Here is a 20839-nt window from a genome sequence, read left to right on the forward strand (position 1 = left end):
TCCGGTCAAAAATATTATTGTTTTTTGGATGGATATTCGCGTTACAATCAAATTGCAATTCATCCCGATGACCAACATAGGACCACATTCACGTGTCCATATGGTACTTTTACCTTTAGGCGAATTCCATTTGGACTGTGTAATGCTCCAGCTACTTTTCAAAGATGCATGATGAGCATCTTTTCTGACATGGTCGGGGAATCACTTGAAGTTTTTATTGACGATTTTTCTATTTTTGTCTCAACATTCGAGTCATGTCTCGTTGATTTAGAAAAAGTTTTAAAACGATGTGTTGAGATAAACTTGGTGTTGAGTTGGGAAAAAGTCACTTCATGGTGAAAGAGGGCATTGTGTTGGGTCATGTGGTTTCAAGTAGGGGAATGGAATTTAACCAAGCTAAAATAAAAGTAATTTCTCTTTACCACCCCCAAAAAATGTTTAAGGGGTGAGATCGTTTTTGAGACATGCCGGATTTTATAGGAGATTCATTAAAGGTTTTAGTGCAATTTCAAAACCTTTATGTAATCTTTTATTGAAGGATGTCCCCTTGGAGTTTACTGATGAATGTTTGCAAGCTTTTGACAGTTTGAAGGAGAAGTTGGTACAAGCACCCATTCTGCAATCACCGGATTGGTCAAGCCCGTTTGAAATCATGTGTGATGCTAGCGATAGCATGGTTGGAGCGGTATTGGGTCAACGAGTGGAGAAAAGCCGGTGGTAATATACTACGCAAGCAAAACTTTATCCGAGGCGCAATTAAATTACACCACTACCGAAAAAGAGCTACTTGCGGTGGTGTACGCCTTGGATAAATTTCGGTCGTATATTTTGGTAAGTAAAGTTGTGGTGTACTCGGATCATAGTGCGGTCCGATATTTGATGGAAAAGAAAGACGCGAAACCGCGTTTGATTCGATGGGTGTTATTGTTGCAAGAATTCGATCTTGAAATCCGGGACAAGAAAGGTTGTGAGAATGTAGTGGCGGATCACTTGTCTCGGATTCCACTGGAATGTATTGATGATTCGATAGAGATAAACGAATGGTTTCCCGATGAACAACTGTTAACCGTATCGACCGCTCCGTGGTATGCTCATTTTGTGAATTATTTAGCCACGGGATCTATGTCAAGTCATTGGGTGAAGAAAAGAAGGCAACGGTTCATGGCTCAAGTGAAACAATATATTTGGGATGAACCGGATTTGTTCAAGATTGGTTCGGATCAAGTTATATGTAGATGCGTTCCCAAGTCCGAGGTGTTGGAAGTTTTGATTCATGCGCATGTATCGGCATGCGGATGTCATTTTAGTGGTCAGAAAACGGGCTACCGGGTCCTTCAAAGTGGGTTTTATTGGCCCACCATTTTTAAAGATGCAGGTGAGTATGCCCGATATTGCTTGAATTGCCAAAAGCTGGGTAGTCGAAATGGGATGAAATGCCACTGCAACCGATTTTGGTGTTAGAGATTTTTTATGTATGGGGAATTGACTTTATGGGTCCATTTCCAAACTCAAATGGATTTTTATATATCTTGGTTGCGGTCGATTATGTGTCCAAGTGGGTAGAAGCGGTAGCAACAAGAACCAATGACCATTCGGTAGTTTGCAAATTCGTCTAATCAAACATCTTTTCTCGGTTTGGTATCCCGCGGGTTATTATTAGTGATGGCGGGTCGCATTTTAAGAATTTCAACTTTGGGAAACTTTTAAAAAGATACAATGTGAATCACCGAAATGCTACACCTTATCATCCACAAATAAGTGGACAAGTTGAAGTGTCCAATCCCCAAATTAAAGAAAAATTTGATGAAGACGGTGCGGGTCGATAGAAAGGATTGGTCTTCTAAGTTAAATGATGCATTGTGGGCATATAGGACCGCCTACAAAACTCCTATTGGCACAACTCCTTATCGGTTAGTTTATGGGAAAGGGTGTCATTTACCAATGGAGTTGGCACACGGGGCATTTTGGGCGATTAAGAATGTGATTGCGGATTATAAGGACGAGGGTGAATTGAGGAAGTTGAAATTGAATGAGATTGAGGAAATCCGAGATGAAGCGTATGAATGTGCTTTCGCATACAAAGACAAGCTAAAAAAGGTCCATGATGCAAAGTTGAGAAAAAGGATCTTTGAAGTGGGTCAAAAGGTGTGGTTGTACAATTCAAGGTTGAAGTTATTTCCGGGTAAGTTAAAGAGCAAGTGGATGGGTCCATATATCATCACAAGAGTGGGTCAGTTTGGTGATGTGGAGATAGAATATGTTCAAGACCAAACGAAACAAGTGGTGAACGGTCAAAGACTTAAACCTTACTTGGAAGGAAAAGACATCAATGTGCTCGATGTGGATAAGGTGAGTTATTTGTTAAGCTCACCGAATGAGAAAACAAATTAAGAGGCCAAGGTATGTTGTATATTTTTAGTGTAGGTTAATTTAGTTTTTATTAGGTCTGGTTTTAAAAATTACTGTTCTCGTCTTTAAGTAAGTTCGACTCAAGTACGGGAAATTTTAACAAATTTCTTTACCGTGTTGGGGACAACTCAGATTTTTCAAAGGGGGTAGGGTAATTTGTGTAATTTTTGGTTTTAGTAGGTTTTTGTTTGTGTTTTTATAATGTTTTCGTTAAAAAAAATTTTAATTAACCTACAGGGGCCACCGTAACCTAAGGTACCCACCGTAGGCTAAGGTAGAGTTGAAAAACTCTTCGCTGGCCAGGATCTGTTGTACGATGGCTTTTTAACCCAGGGTCTACCGTAAGCTATGGTAGCCACCGTAGCTTACGGTGGACGCTGATCAGCTGGGCCGGGTGTAAAAAAAAGAAGAAAAAAAAAAGAAAACCCACAATTAATTCCCACCACATAAACGGGTTTTACCTCTTTCACCACACATTCCACCAACATCTTCTTCATCTTCTTAAAACCTAAACTCCATGCATCATACCATCATAACTTTCTTATTTCCTAACCAAATCAATTGATTTTTGGGTCTAAATTAGCTAGAATTTCACAAGGTTTGCAATTATACCATTGTATTTGAAAGAATCTCTCGTTTTGCTAGTCGATTTTTGGGAAATTAAGTACGAAAATTTTTGGGTTTTGGTTTATTTTGAAGCTTTGTTCATCTTCATCTTCTACAACACCAAAGTATGTAATATATTGTCATTCTTGATGGTGTATTGCAATAGAATTGTAAGTTGTTCATAATTGTTTCTATATCCACACTTGCTTGAATGGTTGAATAATATGAATAGTGAGTTTGAATGTGTTATGCTTGAAGATGATTAGCATGAATTGGAACATAATTATGGGCATATTGTTCTCATGCGATTATAATACTCATACGAATTAAAAACAAGTGTTTAATGATTACCACACTCACAATTGATCAATAATCTCTCAAAATCGCCCTTAGGTCGTCTCTAGATGAAGAAAAGTGATAATGATGTGAAAAGCCGTCCAAAAATATAAGTTATAATGGCAATTACGATTCCTGCATCGCGCCCACCGTAAGCTACGGTGGCCACCGTAGCTTACGGTGGCTTCTAAAAAGCTGACGGTGGTTGTTAACTGCCTTATGGCAGTCTTTTTACTCCAGCACCCACCGTAGCTTACGGTGGCTACCGTAAGCTACGGTGCCTTCAATTTTTTTTTCATCTTGTTTTCTTCATAATTCCTTCGTTCCAATTCCGTTTTCTTCACCGTTTTCGCCCACGTTCTCGTAATTCCATCTTCTATCTTCTCATGCCTGTCATTATACGAGTAAACGTAGTTATCTAGTTCAACAAGATAAACCGATTAAAAGCATAATTATTAACGAACTTAAACCACTTAAGGGTTGTCCCATGGACCACCCGTCACATTCCCACACTTACCCATTGCTTGCCCTCAAGCAACATCTCGACACCAACTTTTTATTATTTTCAACTTGTAGCCACCAATGATACCAAAATTCCGGTTCGGTTAAGGTCCCAAGTCATACCCTATTTCCTTATTTCTATCGGTTGCACTAGTTCACTTGACGTTCCATTTAAACCGAAGATTTCTAACCAAACCTAACATGCTTTCAGTTTTTACCTATACATAACACACATTTATACATTAACATTTTCTTGGTGACCATCCATACATTTCATATTTAATCAATGCTCCTCGCATACGCTTGTACAATCATCAAATCTCCACCTATGTAAATGCTTTTGACATGAATGCAAATCAAGAGGGCTTAAAACGGGTTATAATGGGGCCAAGTGTAAGGGTATGGAAGGGAATATTGAAAGTAGCTCAGGCGATCCGATCCGACTTGTTACAAACAAGCTAAGTAAACAATGAAATAAACAACTATATACATCACTAACACCATCATTTTTATTTGAACTAATATAGTACTTGAACATTGCATATTTAAACTTTAAGTATGCAATGTTAGAGTTGCAAAGTTTGAGGGCAAGCAACGGGTAAGTGTGGGAATGTGATGGGAGGTCCATGGGACAACCCATAAGTGGTTTAAGTTCGTTAATAATTATGCGTTTAATCGGTTTATCTTGTTGAATTAGATAACTATGTTTACTCGTATAATGGCAGGTATGAGAATATAGAAGATGGAATTACGAGAACGTGGGCAAAAACAATGAATAAAACGGACTTGGAACGAAGGAATTACGAAGAAAACAAGATGAAAAATAAATTGAAGGCACCGTAAGCTACGGTGGGAGCTGGAGTAGAAAGACTGCCGTAAGGCAGTTAACAACCACCGTCAGCTTTTTGGAAGCCACCGTAAGCTACGGTGGCCACCGTAGCTTACGGTGGGCGCGACGCTGGAATCGTAACTGCCATTATAACTTATATTTTTGGACAACTTTTTACATCATTATCACTTTTCTTCATCTAGAGACGACCTAAGGGTGATTTTGAGAGATTATTGATCAATTGTGAGTGTGGTAATCATTAAACACTTGTTTTTAATTCGTATGACTATTATAATCGAAGGGATGAAGAAACGAATCATGCTCTGCTAAACTCCTTCGTGTTTTCCCTCGGATTGTAAGGTTTATTATGTCTGTTTGGTTGAATGTTTAGACAATTTCTGATATTTTAGTTTGATCTTATTGATTAAATTATTATGGTGTTGATGAATTGATTGTTAATTTGTTAGTTTATTGAGTTCGTGTTCTAAGCCGTCAATTCTTGGTTTTGTATGTAATTGAGATTAATCGGGAGGGACTCGGGATTAGATAACCTAATTGATATATGAGTGATTACCTTGCGTTGTATAATCCAAGTACTTGATCTTCAATTATCACAATCATTTACATAAACACGAACTTTATTTATTGTTCATCTCAGTTAAACATTAACTGTAACATTCATGGAAACCTGAAACCGAGGGAAGGCATATTTTCTCATATTGATTAAAACTCGCTTAATTGCTTTAGTTCTTTTTGTTATTCAAATCAAACAACCAAATCATAGAATTTAATTTGTGCACTTAGTTTAATATAGATAAATTTTATACCTACTCAGTAACGCATTTTCCACAAACTCTCTGTGTTCGATACCCGCTTAACGCTATCTAACTAGTTGTAATCGGTTTATTTTTTAGTGAGTCTTCGACCTCACGTCACTTATCCATACACAAGTGAATTAAATGGATTTGTAGAATGACAACACTGATATGTCGTTGAAACTAGTCTTAATCTTCATGCACAATCATCTGTAACATTTCTGACATTTTATTGGTACAGCCATTTATCTAATCAGCAAAATGCCTTCTCGAACATATTCAAACAAAAAGCCAGTATAACATCTTTTTAATTGTCTTCCCGACTACTATTTCCTTCCAGTATTCGGTTGTTAATCCTTTCCTCATCTATAACCATAAAATAGTCGCAAATGGATTTTTATTCCAATTCTTACATCTTCCATGGTTTCATTCCACAACATCATTACTGTAGATGTTTTGACCCAACAGACGATCACATCTGCATGCTAGACATGTCCGTTTTCTTGAAGATAATTTCCTTTCCAAAATTCAACTCCATCACATCCTCGAAATAGTGATTCCAATTCTACATCTCATTATGTAACTTCACAATTCTTTTTGAAGACATACTACAACCCCCCCCCCCTTCAAAAAAAATTCTCCTCGTCATATGCACTCAAACACTCCCCCATTACAACTCACTCTCCTTCATTATCATCAAATGCTTATCCGTCATCTCCACACATTTCCCAATCCACATCTTCCTCAAATCAAACTCCTCATCCTTGAACTTGTCCCTCAAATCTCCATTAAAATCCTAAACCATGTATTCGGTAGAGTCCCTCTGATAATAATGTTTCCATTCATTCACAAACAAATGTCGAACCAACTACCTTTACCATTGTCGTCATACATCCAAAATGGTGTCAAACCATGGCTGATGAATATTCAGCGCTTGTTAAAACGGTACCTGGACTTTTGTGACGCATGCTCCACAATCTAATGTTTTCTGAATACAAGAACAAAAAAATTAGCATGGAAATTGTCACATGCTACAAAGCATGTATTGTTGTTAAAGGGTTCTGCCTGTATTGTTGTTATAAGGTTTCGCTTGTATTGTTGTTAAAGGGTTTCGTTAGCATCCCGACATTGACTTCAATGAAACATTCAATGTTGTAATCAGACCCATAACAATCCGAATGGTTCTTTCACTTGCAGTTACTAAAGAATGGCCCCTATGTCAACTTGATGTTCAAAATGTTTTTTTACATGAAAGGCTTTGTTGATCCCAAATACCTGAATCATGTCTGCTTACTACATGATTCACATTATGGGCTAAAAAAATATGTGGTTTGTTTCAAAGTCTGTCACGCTCCCTTTATAACTTGAGCTTGAGTGGCTCAAAGAAATAAATTTCTTCTCTTTTTATACACAAAAGTGACACAACCCTTTTGTATATTCTTGTTTATGTGAATGATATCATTGTACTATAAATAGTACAACTACGGTCAATCGTGTCATTTAACTACTCCAAAGCATTTACAGTTAAGGATCTTGGTTCTCTTGACTACTTTCTCAGGATTGAACTTATACGTCAAAACAAAAAAATGCTTGTTTCACAAGAGAAGTGTATTCATTATTATAAACAACGCTATGGACTTACCGAATGTAAACCAGTCTTCTTCCCTATGAGAACCTCCTGACCTTTGTCTCTTGGAAATAATCCTCTTTTGCCTAATCCAACAAAAAACGTCAATTTACTGGTGGCCTACAATATGGGACGCTGTCCAGGCCTGATATAATATTTGTTATCAAGTATGCCAGTACATACATGCCCTTAATTAAAAGGCACAAATGATCACAGACTGATTATCCATCACAATTTAAGGTCTCACCGTTAGGCCTTCACTAAAACGCAATGGCAAGGGACATCGTCTCTTTGTGCCTTCTCGAATGTGGGTTGAGCTAACCGCCTAAAAGACTATCGATCCACGATAGGATTTGCCATATAAAGGCTTCTAATCTCGTTTCCTAAATAGCATGAAAGTAGAAAACTGTTTTCTGGTCATTTACAGAAGTTGAATACCAAGGCTCTAGCTGATGTCATGGTAGAATTAACTTGACTAGAAACACTTCTAAAAGAGCTAGGGGTGTATACAAAAAGATATGCTAACTCTCTGGTGTGATAACCTTCATGCAACCTTTCTTGTTGCAAATCCAGTCTTCCGTGCAAGAACAAAACACATTAAAGTTGACTATGTTCAAGATCAAGTTGCAAAAGGTAGATTACGAGTACGATTCATAAAGACAGAAGATCTAACTGCAAACATCTTTTCCAAGTCATGCAAACACACAAATTCATAGCTCTACGCTCCAAGCTACAGGTCGTGTATTGATCTTGGCTTGTAAGGGAATATCACACACAATGTAATTAGTAGATGATAGAGGTAATGTTATATAAATATGAGTCAAGTATATAACCACATCTCTTGTACGAACCCAAATTACAATTATCAATACAACTCTATACAATTAGACCTTTATAGACACTTAAGTGTTTCAATTCTCATTCTTTCTCATTCCTTCACACGAAAGCAATTGGTGATATTCCCTTTTTCCCCGGCTACCAGGCCCATTGATCTCTCGCTCCCAATGCATCGCCAACCACCATTTTCTTCATCTCCAACTACTATCACTGTCCTAGGGTTTCAGGCAGCGCATTAGGTCGCCAACCGCTCTCTTCCTCCCACTCTCCCTCTCTTGGTTCCTCTTGGGGTTAGTTTTTGGCGCTCCACTCTAGATCCGAACCCTAGGCGAGTGGTGGTAGTAGCCGCCAGTGGTGTGTGGTAGGTTTGTTAATTATTTTATTTACAAATTTAAACTGCTTAAGACTAAACATGTAGGGTAATCCATGTGATTAACTCCTAAAAAATAAATTACAATTGCATCATACAGGTACAATTGGTCAAAACATTGGTTATTTCATATAGGAGAATCAATAATTTTGTTTCAACACATCCTTATAATGATGCTGATGTCATAAAAAAAACACATACAAACAAGAAACAAAACAGGAAACCATGTGAGGAACCACCACCCATTAAGAGAGTTTCTGTCCTAGCGTCAATTGAATTTATTGGTGACAGCCAAGTTCGTTCCAGAGTCCTGCCAGAATTTATCTATCTAGTTAGATAAATAAATATTTAACTCAAAATATCATCTATCATAACACAGTATATTCAAATTTGAAAATGCTAGTAACATGAACCTATATATATATAAATATAGCAGATTCAAATTTTAAAAATGCTACTAACATGAACCTATCAAGTATATATATAGCAGATTCAAATTTGAAAATGCTAATAGAATTAACCTATCAAGTATATATGGTTACAGGGCATATTTGAGCCTAACTTGCTCCATTCGAACTCAGCTCGAGATGCAGAACAACCAATATATGCTTGGCACCTATGGACCACAATCATAGAGGCTTCATAGTTTAAAGATAAAAACACTTCAAATGAAATAAATGCAGTTTGCCTCAGAAACAAAAAGGCAAAAAAGGGGGCACTAAACCAACTGAGAGATGTATTAATCGGGTTGTCATGTATCAACGGACTCTAAACCTAACAAATAAAAAAGTCAACTGTGGTAATCATAATCTAAAATCATCCACATAATATGAATAAAAGATGATCTAGTCTCTATTTCTAAAATTTATCTATAAAACTTGATTAAAAAGGAGAAAGATTTAAATGCACGTTTGACCAAGCTTAAAAAAATCCTTGATGCAATGCAAGTGTATACAAACTCCTAAGTCTTATCAAAAGACGGATCTAATTGTAAAATAGTTCTATAATCATATCTTACATTATATATATATAGTAAAAACCAAAAAATGATTCACTCACAAAAGTAACTATTCATCAAAAGTCTAATTTACTTTGCAGACAGTACAACTCCCTAATGCCTTCTATACCTCTTTGATATTCCTCAAAAGTCAATCATCTTTACCAACTCACTTTCAAAACACACAAGCCGGTCATCTTTATGCGCACAGCTTTGTCAACCCCATTCTTCGACTTCACTTATTCAGTGGTGGTTTTCTTCTTCTAATCCTTTGTTCATCTGCTGTGTTCTCTAATCAGGGTCAGAATTAGCACAGAATAGTCACTCTTTGGTGTGTAATTTGCATCTTCGGTTTTTTAGTTTTTGGATTTAGTGTTGATTTGCATTAGGATTTTTACTACACTTTTCGTTAGCGGTTTCTGATTTCTGCAGGTATACCGTTCGCACATGATACCGGCACTGGTTTCATCGTATGCGTTGTTAAATAGGTTTTTTTTGGTGTCTTTTAACATGACTGTTTGTAAAACAAACTGTTGCTGTATCTGTGCTTTTTGAATGGATTTCCTTATTTTGCTGCATGTTTGTCCCTGATTTGATAGTCATGGTAGTGGTTTTATGAATTTCATCGGTAACCTGATTTTTCAACCACTTTTTGCTTCGACAAAACACTTTGGGTCAACTTTGTGGTGTAATTTATAGGTGACTTTTAATCTTTGCTGTGTGTTATACACATTTTTTAGTTCTTTAATTTCATTGCTGCCATAAACATTTTGGCTGAAGTTTACATTATAATTTATATGTGCCTTTTTAATGTTGTTTCTTTTACATTTTTTAGCTCTTTTGTTTCATGCCTGTTATAAACACTATGCCTCGACAACAGACCGTTGCCGCAGGGTTAAAATACTTGTTGATTATTTAAAAAGTTCCCAAAAAACCATCCACATAGATGGATATTCTGAATCGACTAATGATGGTGGTGACCATTATTGTATATGAGATTAAAACTTACTTCTAACATACAAGATATTCTTAAAATACTGTTTGATTTTGTATAATATATACAATTCTGAAAACACAAGTTAATCTATACTATATATAATATAGGTGTGAGAGACCTCTTAATTAAATTTTAAGAGGTATCATTTTTGTTGCATTTTGTGCAAGTAGCAATGCATATAATTTTAAGAATATAGGGGTAAAATAGTTTTTGTCTATTCAAAAATAATATACAATAATGGTCATTTAACTTCAATAAAGTTTTGTTAATATATCAAGTAGTTACACATTTCCACCCTAATTATTAACCTACTACCCCCAAGACATTTTAACGGTCGTAACTTTTTCACACGTTAATATTTTTTCTAAAAAATTATACCTTAAAAACGAGCATTTTATTATCTTTAATTTGAGTATGGTATTGCTATAGTTTATTACTTTTTAAAAAACTAACATGTTACATGATTACCAGTTATTACCGGCAATGGGTTGGACATGTTCGACTAATTGTGTTGGAACGAGTTAGGGTTGGAACAAGTTAATACAATAAGGGTTAATTTAGTTAATGTTGGGATGAGTTTAGATCAAAAAGGTTCTTGTCAAAACGGGCTAACACATTTTCGGGTCGGAACATGTCCGTAAAAAATGATTGTGTTAAAAGTAGTTTATTTGAAATTATTGTACATTTCATCTTCGCTTCTTGCTTGTCGCCACATGTTATGCGCGTTCAAGCATCAGTTACGTGGATGACATTGTTTATACATATCGGGTTGCTCGTGTATAGGTATTTTATGGCGCGATTACTGGCACCGGTTACACGCCCGATGCCACATTAAATGCATACCACCGGCGGGCTACGCACGTACCGTTGCGAGTTTACAAACATACTAACACCGGTTGTGTTTGTGCGTACACCGCTGCATCGCGTGGGCAAGTCGCTTAGTATTATCATGAAATATCAACGTGCATCTGGTATTGACGTCCGAGGAAACACGCCCACTGTTTTCCCAAAAACCAATTACCGGCACTCTATACTTTCCAATGAATCATATTCAAACACATGTCACAACGGTGTTCGCTGTCATTATCCAACCCCAAAAACTAGGACAAAACAAATTCACCGAAACTAATTGCTTGACACGTTTAGTAATATGCTTCTTCCACGTCATCATGACCTTGGCTAACAGCTAATCTAGAAAGAGAATACGTGAATTGGTACACACGTGTCAATGACTCACGAACATTACGTGTCAACTTTATACTGGTTATCATAAACGCTAGTTTCGGCGTTTTGTTTTTGTTTTCTATTGTCCTTTTCATATATTTTTTGTTTAATAATGAGAACTCCTTGTTTTTATAATGAGAAATCCATTTTAAGTTTTTTTTATAAGTTTGTATCGGGTAGATGTCTTTCAAAACATTATTACGATAGGTAAGCGTTAAATTTACTTACCCGTTAATAGTAGAAAACCAAAACACCTGTATTTTAACTTTTAAAAACCGTTCAGTTTTGATCTTTCAATAATCTGCTTTGATTCGGTTTAAGTCTTTTGGTTTTACCATTTAAGCGTAAAAGTTTTGAGTGGAAAAATTGCCCAAAATAATGAGTTTAGGCATAGATCATTGTGTTAGTAAATAACCAACCGATTAGTATACATTTAAATTAAAATACTTTTGAAAAATGAAAACATAAGACCAAACCGTCAAATTTTATTTCGGTTCAGTTGTCTCGGTTTGGTGTTTTCAAATTGGTTTTTTTGTTTCTTCAGTTTTGAATTGTGTTTTTTGGTTCCATGCAAATTCCTCGGTCTATTGATATTCGATATCTCATACGAAAAATGAAAATGAGCGCTCAATATATAAAACTTAATACATATAAACAAATTAACTGGTACAACAATAACTCTTATAACTAGGAACAACACAAAATCATTATAGTATAAAATGACTTATTGTAGGTTGTTAAATAAATCGTATGTATCCCCTAACATTCTTGGAAACAAACTTAGACGCCTCTTGAAAATAGGTCTTGTGCGATTGTCCATTCGATACCACACAAAAGACGGTCCATGTACTCTACTACCCAACGAGATTAGTTAATCACAACTAATCCGGGCAAGTAGCCTTCAAAATTTACGATACAAACCAGTAGAAATAAGATTCAAATATTAGATTCTTATTATCAGTTTAGACGTTTGTTTTCATTCATTTTGTAATGTTAAAGGGCATTTTCGTCTTTATAATATTTCACCATCGTATAAAACTCTTCCTCTGTCCTTACCCCACCCTCTCTTTCTTTCTCTCTCGCCGGCTGTTTCAAACTCTCATTAATTTCCGGCCAAATTTCACTTCCGATCACTCACTTTTCCACAATCCTTTATAATATATTTATAAGTCATGCCCGGAAGTCAAAATTTAAGAGATTTACTCCCGAGACTCACCTCCGGCAGCGGAAGCAATCATTTTCCGGTGAACCCGAAAGATGAGCTTGCACCGGTGGATACCGTAGAGCTGAGTCTAGGCCTATCATTAAATGGTAGATTTGGGTTAGAGCCACAAAGATCAGTAACAAAGAATAATAATAAGCTATGCCGTGCTTCATCTGTTGTGGATATTCCGGTGGACGTGGAGTTATCGTTAACACGGACGTGTTCTCTTCCGCCGGAGACGGAGGTGGAATGGCGGAAGAGGAAGGAGTTGCAGTCGTTGCGGCGGTCGGAGGCTAAGCGGAAAAGGGTTGAGAAGTTAAAGAATCTGGTGGATGGACGTGACCGGGGATTGAAACAGTCACCGGCGCCGGCGATAAGGTTTACATCGCAGGGGTCAATTGGGTCTCAGGAAAGTGGTGGGTCTTCTGGTGTTTCGGATTTGGATAGTCAACCTGTTCAAGGTATCAATCTTTTTTTTTTTTTTTTTTTATGGGTTTATCTTTGTTTATGAATTATTTATTTGTAGTTTTGTACAAAACTTTAGGATTTAGGAAATTAGGTAAAAGTTTCCAACTTGAGATGTGCAAATAACACCGGGTATCAGTATCGAATTCGGTATTGCTGATACCAATCTTGAAGTTTTGAGATAAGTACGCTATTGGTATGGTACGATTCGGTACAATACCAATATGTTATCGAATTTTTTGCTTTCGGGACTTGTACCATACTGAACATTTTAGGTACCGGTATCCATTTTTTGCGAATTTGGGTATCGGTAGTGAGCTCATCTCTATTTCCACATGCTTTTGTTAGTTTGTTATTGTTATATATTTAAAAAATAAAAAGTTAAATTAAATGCAATAAAAAAGTGTTAATAAACTGGCACGTTTTATGTCTCAACAAACATTGAAAAAAGTACAAAATCATAATTTTCATGTGTTAGTATTTGGTGCAAAATCATAATTTTCATGTGTTAGAAGACAAGGATTAATATTGTTGTTTAGTATTTGGTGCTTATTTCTATATGTCATATACGAAGAGTGATAAGAGTTATTAGTGATTTAGACAGGAAAAATAGAGGTAAGATGTGACATACTTAACTGCATACTTGAGAATCCAAGAAAAGATTATGTGAACTTTGAAATTAAAATATGATCCAAAACTGCTCTTAAACTGATCATGTTTGATGTTTCTGCAACTTCTATCATCTAATTTATGCTTCCTTTTATATATATTTATTATCAGAAACAAATAGAGATACAAGCAAGACAAATAAATGCTCTGAACTTAATAAAGTTGAATGCAATCCGAAGACCAAATCCGTCAATCATCGTGCATACGATGAAACAATGCCGTGTGTTTCCACCAAAGGTGAAGGGCCAGATGGCAAAAGGATACAAGGGTTTTTGTATAGATATGGAAAAGGCGAAGAGGTTAGAATAGTATGTGTATGCCATGGAAGCTTTCTAACTCCGGCTGAGTTTGTTAAACACGGTGGTGGTGGTGATGTTGACCACCCACTCCGACATATTGTTGTTACATCCTTGTTTAGTTGATGTTTTGATATTTTTGTTTCAAGAAATCCTCTGGACGGCTTTTGTGTACTTTGTTATCCAAAAGATATGAAAATAGAAGTACAAAAATCTTAGTATTGTTGTTGATGAATAGTCATTAATCTTTGCATTGTGGAAACCACTGTGAACTAGCCATATTATTTTACTATCAATGATATACACCAACCTCTAAGATAATGATAAATCTTAACTTAGTTAAAATTCAAAACCACAAATAAAGGCTATCTTGTTGTAACTAACTTTTGAGTATATTGTAGTCTCTATTGTATGGCTATATATTAAACCCTTTGCAATCAATTCTCTGTAACCATTATATTGTATGAAAGCCCAATACAATCTCTAGTGAGTTCAATCCATTCAAACGTCCAGTCTAGTTCGATTCACCAATGGCCATCAGCAAGCAAACGACTCCAGCCGGCTCTACTTCAACCATTATACAACGCATCATCATTTCCTAATGTCCTGTCAAACTCACAGCCACCAATATTCAGCATGGTTGTCATACGTTGAATTTGTTGATTATCTAAGCTTTAAATGACTTTATTAAGTGTATAAGGACATGTTTGTGGTATATGATAATCTTTAATAAACATAATAAAAACAAGTTACATAATCTAAGTCATTATCAAAATTGGGGGTCATTAATTCAATATTAACGTTTAAACTTTGTTATTGCCTTGGCCATCATCAAGTCGTGTCAGGTCATGCATGCTCCCTCTCAACTACGTTGGCAATCTCTCTCACCGGTGACTCTCCACTTCACCTCACGTCCTTCTCTAATTATAATTTGGGTAGTATTACTAATAGGGCCCATCAATATCATTTCTTGGAAGTCGACTCGCCAAAAGCTTCTCTCGTTCATCTACTGACGTGGGAGTCCAAACCCCTGGCAATCGCGGCTATTGAAGCCTCTTTAGTATTTCTATACCATGCTCTCCTGCGTAATATCATAACACTGATATAACAACACGGGTGCTACGTATCTATGCGCCAATCTAGTTTATCAATCACGTATAAATCATGTAGCACCAGACTATCACTATGTTTCGGAAAAAGAGTTTAATGGTTCCCTTCGGGCCATAACTGTCAACTCATCTGATCCAATCTATCAACTGATGCGCTTACCAAATCTCTTGGTCCATGCCCTACTTTTCTTAGGCTGTGGTCCAAGATTGGAGTCCCAAACGGATCCTCCATCTTGCAAGGGCATATTAAGGATGCACAACAAACTCAAGATTTTGATAAATCTAAACTTTGTTACAATTCAACTATATAGATAAAGCTTATCTTGTGTAACTACTTAGAAGTAAAACAAGCCACCATAACCTTCTTTCCGAGTCGGGCAATTTGAATTCGAATCCAGACATTTACATATCCATATCAGACACCCACCAACAGTGGTAAAATCCCAAAAAAATCTCTACCTTTTGCTTTTATTAAACAAACAATAGAGACTCATTACATGTATAAAACCATTTTTTTACCCACAAAAACTATGCTACAATTTACAATCTCAAAAACCTAACAAACAAAAAAAAAACAAAACAAAAAAATGACTAACACGATGGAGGCTGCAGTTGTTTCAATCTCCGTACAACTTGTTTCATCGTCGGTCGCGTTGACAAAGAATCCACCGTACAAACCACCGCCAAATGCAACACTTCAACCAAATCATCATGCGGGCCCACGTCCCATAATCCTGCCGTGAAGAACTCCTTCGCCTGACCCTGCCTCAGCAACATACACGCCCACGCCACAATGTTAAACCCGTTCCCGTATGATGAAAAGGACGGGTCCAACGCTTTCTTATCCGATATCAGCTCCAATAAAACCACCCCGTAACTGTAAACATCTGCTTTATCAGAAACCCGACATGTCATCGCGTATTCGGGTGCCACATACCCGAAAGTACCCGCAACCCCGGTAGTCGCGTGTGTTTCAGAGGTACCCAAAAGCCTTGCCAAACCGAAATCTGATAAATATGCGTTAAAATCATCATCTAGCAAAATATTACTTGGTTTCACATCACGGTGAAGAACACGAGGAACACATTGATCGTGTAGATACGCGAGCGCACGGGCAATATCGAGAGCGATTTTGTGAAGGATTTTCCAATCGACAGTTCGGGTTGATCTTTCTTGTATGAATCTTTCCAAGTTGCCACCTGGTAAATAGTTGTAGATCAAAAACATCTCAGTTTCACTCGCGTGGTACCCGATTAACGTTACAAGATTTGGGTGGCGAAGGCGACCCAATGTTTTAATCTCTGCATCAAATTGTTGTACGCCTTGAAACCGTCCGACTGATAACCGTTTAATTGCTACCAAAAACCCGGGCGAGATCTCAGCTTTGTATGTAGCTCCAAATCCTCCGTTTCCGATACAATTACTCGCGTTGAAACTACCCGTAGACCGAACCACGTTTTCAAAAGTTAACGGGACTCCAATGTCAGTGAAAACAGTGACTTCCTTACGCACAGACACGTGGGCGCGTGGGCCCGATTTAGGCCGCCATTTGGTGCAGAAGAACAAAACAAGGAGAGCTAGCATGACCGAAAATATAGCTGAGGCGGATGTGATGGAAGCAATTGCAATTGAATTTAACCCGCCCCTGCCTGACGGTGCAGATTCCGGTGAACCCGAAAGATTTGCATAATCATTACCACCGGGCTGATCAGGAGACAAATTTGGAGAGATTTTACACGATTGCAGATACTGGTTTCCAGTAACGCTACTGCATTTTGTTAAAATATCATTTTGTGGTAACGGGCCCGACAGGTTATTAAACGAGACATTGAATTTCAAGATCATTTTCAAGTTAGCTAAACCATGTGGAATTGGGCCAGATAGCTTGTTATGGTCTAGCAAAAGAACCGTCAGATTCCTCGAATCTACAAGATCCCCTGGGATCTCTCCAACCAAAGAGTTGGTGGACAGTTCTAGAACTTCTAAAGACCCGAGCTTTCCAAACCCAGAAGGAATTCGACCCGTGAGATTGTTACCAGACATTGACAGATTTTTGAGATCTGTAATCTTGTTGAAGCTATCGGGTATTACTCCAGTAAACAAATTCCAACTTAAATTAACCGCAACAAGCGAACCCAACTCACCAAAACTAGTTGGAATCATTCCCGATATACGGTTTCCCGACACATCTAAAAAAGTCAGAGCTTTACAAATTTGACCAATACGTGAAGGGAGTTGACCCGATAACCCATTTAAACTTACATCAACAGCCATCGCTTTCAAATTCACACACTTTTCAAATAATATTCCCGGAAACTCACCAGTAAGCTTGTTCTGACCCGCAAGAAAAGCATAAGCCGTGTTCTCCCCTGTTCTTGCAATCGGAACAGAATCAAACCGGCCCGTAAAATTGTTTGCCTGAAAGTTATGGGTTACTGCAAGATCTCCAACATTATTTGGAAACATTGAACTGGCCCGTAAATCATTAGATACAAAATACTGAATGTATGCATTTGATAGATCAAACGGTTCACATGTTGTGTAACGGAAAGACGGGATCGGGCCCGAAAGATGATTCCCACTAACATCGAAAACCGTCATACAAGGAACACCGAGCTTATCACTAACCTCACCCGTCAACTTGTTTGAGCTCAAATCAAGAAAATGTAACTTCTTGCAAGTATCAAACCCTTTGGAGATTTCACCAACAAAAAAGTTTTGACCAAGGTTGACCATTTCCAGGCTGGCACACGCTCCCCAATTGTCCGGAAACTTTCCCTCTAAAGTCGTCCGTGGAGCCCATAACAGTTTAAGGTTCGGGAGACTCGTGATTTCCGAAGGGATTGCACCTTCAAAGTAGTTAAACTCGTCTTCCGGTGACTGTGATAAATCATCATCAGGGTTATAAAAGCTAGGAATCGGGTTTAACAGATTTGAAAACACGAGGACTGACAAATTCAAACAGCTTCCGAGTTCACTCGGTATTGCACCACTAAGGCTATTTCTTGAAATATCCAAAACTTGCAGTGCTTTGAGTCTACCGAGTTGAACAGGTATTTCTTCTTGAAGCATATTGGAATACAACAAAAGCGATTGTAACTTCGTACAGTTCCCTAAACTAGTCGGGATGTCACCAACTAAAAGATTACCAGAAAGCTCCAAATGCTCGAGACTATTACAGTTATACCCGATCTCATCCGGGATGTACCCAGATAACTGGTTAAACGACAAATACAACCCTCTCAAATCTCCAAACCCGCCAATAACCGCAGGAACTGAACCGTTAATCCGATTCCCCGCAAGATTCAACACCTGCAAACTCTTCATTTCCGATAACGTATCTGGTATCTCCCCCGTTATATGATTAAACCCCAAATTCAAAACCCTAAGTCTTCGTAACCCACTGAATTGAGACTGTAAGTTCCCGGTAATCGAATTCCCTTCGAGATCAATCACTTCTAGCTTCTCCATACCCCAAATCTCAACAGGAATTTCACCGCTCAAATTGTTAAACGGAAGGGATAATATTCTAAGCTCCAAAAGCTTCGAAATCGAGGACGAAAGCTTACCAACTAATTTCGCATTTCGACCCACACAATTCTTCCTAACCCCAAACCCATACAAAGGAAACTGATCATACATATCACAAGTAAAGTCTCCATAATTACCTCCACCGGTGATATTAACAGCCACAACCCTAGAATTAGACCCGCAAGTGACTCCGATCCAAGAACAATAATCCGAACCGGTCGAAACCCAGGTGGTTAACAGTCCGGCAGGGTCCGAAACGGCTGATTTGAAGTCCAGAAGCGCCGATTTGTCGGAATCATCGGCGGAAACTGAATTGAACCAGAATGAAGTGAAGATGAAGGAGATGGTTAGCAGTAGGTTAAAGGGTTTGTGAAGACGACCCATTACTGGAACCCTAAGGAGGGTTCAGAAAGAAAGATTGAATCTTGATGAGGAAGAAAGTATAAGTATAATTGAAATGGGTTTAGTTCAAAACCCTAACCCTAGAATTAGAATTTCAGAGCATGGAGAGAGAGGTTGAATTCAACAGTGACTTGTTTTGAGTTCATTGAGAAAACGCGTTTGTGACTTTGTTTGTTTTTAGCATTTCATTCATTTTTTTACTTGCTTTTTTTTCAGTTTTTTTATGGGTGTAAATATATTTCCCAAAAATTTATATTTCAAGTTTTTACACCAAATTTTATGAACTTTTTTTTTAAAATAAATGTGTGTGAATGTTGAAAATTTGATATGGTCGTAATATTACTTCAAGAACCAGAAACCATATCGAGCATACAAACCAAACACGACATGAGTTTTACAGGTCAACACAAACATGATTTCTTAAATCAATTTTTCTGTTCGTGTTAATTCCCTAATGCTATACGTTTACAACAAAATATACGAAGTTGTGTAAAGTAGATGCGTTTAAACCAATGCTGTAAAAATAGGTCTACACAGCCTAGTATTCAGTGTCGGCTCTTGGGTTGTGCAACCCGGGCGACCGGCCGAGGCACTAATTCTTTTGGGGCACCAATTTTTTTTTATTTTTTATATATTATTAACTTTTATTTTATAAAATATGTACAAATCTTAATCCTTTTATTAGATAGATGACTCAATCTTTTTTTTACTCATAACCCATTTGAGATAATGAGCCTACGGGTCATTTTATTTCGTTACTCGTTAGAGCCTACGGGCCTTTACATTTAAGCTCGGCTGAAGCATTTAAATTCTCGGAGACGGCCCTGCTAGTACTCGATACAAGTTTCTTTAACTCCGCCTAGTTACCAAGAATTCGATCAAATGTGGTCAACATCAACAGAATCTCATCTAGTCGGTTAACTTGGGCCGATTTTGAATTAAAAAATAAAATATAATTTGTATTTCTATACTGTTAAAGATGAATATCATTTTTTTAATTAATAATTAGAAATTTTTAGAAAAATATAGTAATTTAAAATGTGTTTTTCTTATTTATATTGATATTCACTTATTTTTTAATAAATATTAGTGAACTTATGATATTTGACATATATGTAATACGTAAAAATTAATTTTCTTAAAATATACCATGTCCGAGTACTCTCAGAGTACTCCAAATACACCCAACTTCCTATTTAACCGCCTAGGGTCTGTCTGGTAACTTTTCCAACCTTAGTTAAAACTATTAAACTTCATGTTTATATCTATTTTATGTTTTATATTTTGATATAAAGTAAAAGTACAAAATCAATTTAGACTATTTGAGATTAAAAAAATGCAAATATGAAAATAGAATGGTTAACCTGTGAAACAAGCCAGATTAATACGATCATGACATGACTAGTTTAGCTAAATATTGTTGTGGGCTCGAACACAAAACAACCCAAAATGTTGACTTGATAACTGCATTTGGTTCATTTGAATCATTGAACGAAATTATATCAAACACTAAATAGCAATTTGCTCATAAATTTTTTCCAACATAAATATTCTAGTTAAGTAATTTTGTAGGCATGGAATTCTTCTCTTATTTTTACTTACTAATTATTGTCAC

At 37.0% G+C, this 20839-nt stretch overlaps 1 protein-coding gene and 1 pseudogene across 1 annotated transcript; one reads left to right on the plus strand and one right to left on the minus strand.

Annotated features, from left to right (window-relative positions):
* The first annotated feature begins 12719 nt into the window (after positions 1-12719).
* LOC143558221 (ninja-family protein AFP3-like) lies at positions 12720-14333 on the plus strand. Its single transcript, XM_077047104.1, has 2 exons — positions 12720-13213; positions 13998-14333. Exons 1-2 carry the CDS (start codon positions 12721-12723, stop codon positions 14306-14308), a joined length of 804 nt encoding a protein of 267 aa, XP_076903219.1. The 5' UTR covers position 12720; the 3' UTR covers positions 14309-14333.
* Positions 14334-15729: 1396 nt separating this feature from the next.
* LOC143558226 (LRR receptor-like serine/threonine-protein kinase RPK2 pseudogene) lies at positions 15730-19416 on the minus strand (annotated as a pseudogene).
* Between the last annotated feature and the right edge of the window lie 1423 nt (positions 19417-20839).

Source organism: Bidens hawaiensis, unplaced genomic scaffold (assembly GCF_021521415.1).
Source record: "Bidens hawaiensis isolate Kalapana, Puna unplaced genomic scaffold, B.hawaiensis_p1.1 tig00019363_1, whole genome shotgun sequence".
Lineage (NCBI taxonomy): Eukaryota > Viridiplantae > Streptophyta > Magnoliopsida > Asterales > Asteraceae > Bidens > Bidens hawaiensis.

Coding starts and splice junctions, on each gene's coding strand:
- LOC143558221 (XM_077047104.1), top strand. CDS start 12,721: ATGCCCGGAAGTCAAAATTTAAGAGATTTACTCCCGAGACTCACCTCC. Junction 13,214..13,997: donor GGATAGTCAACCTGTTCAAG/GTATCAATCTTT, acceptor ATTTATTATCAG/AAACAAATAGAGATACAAGC.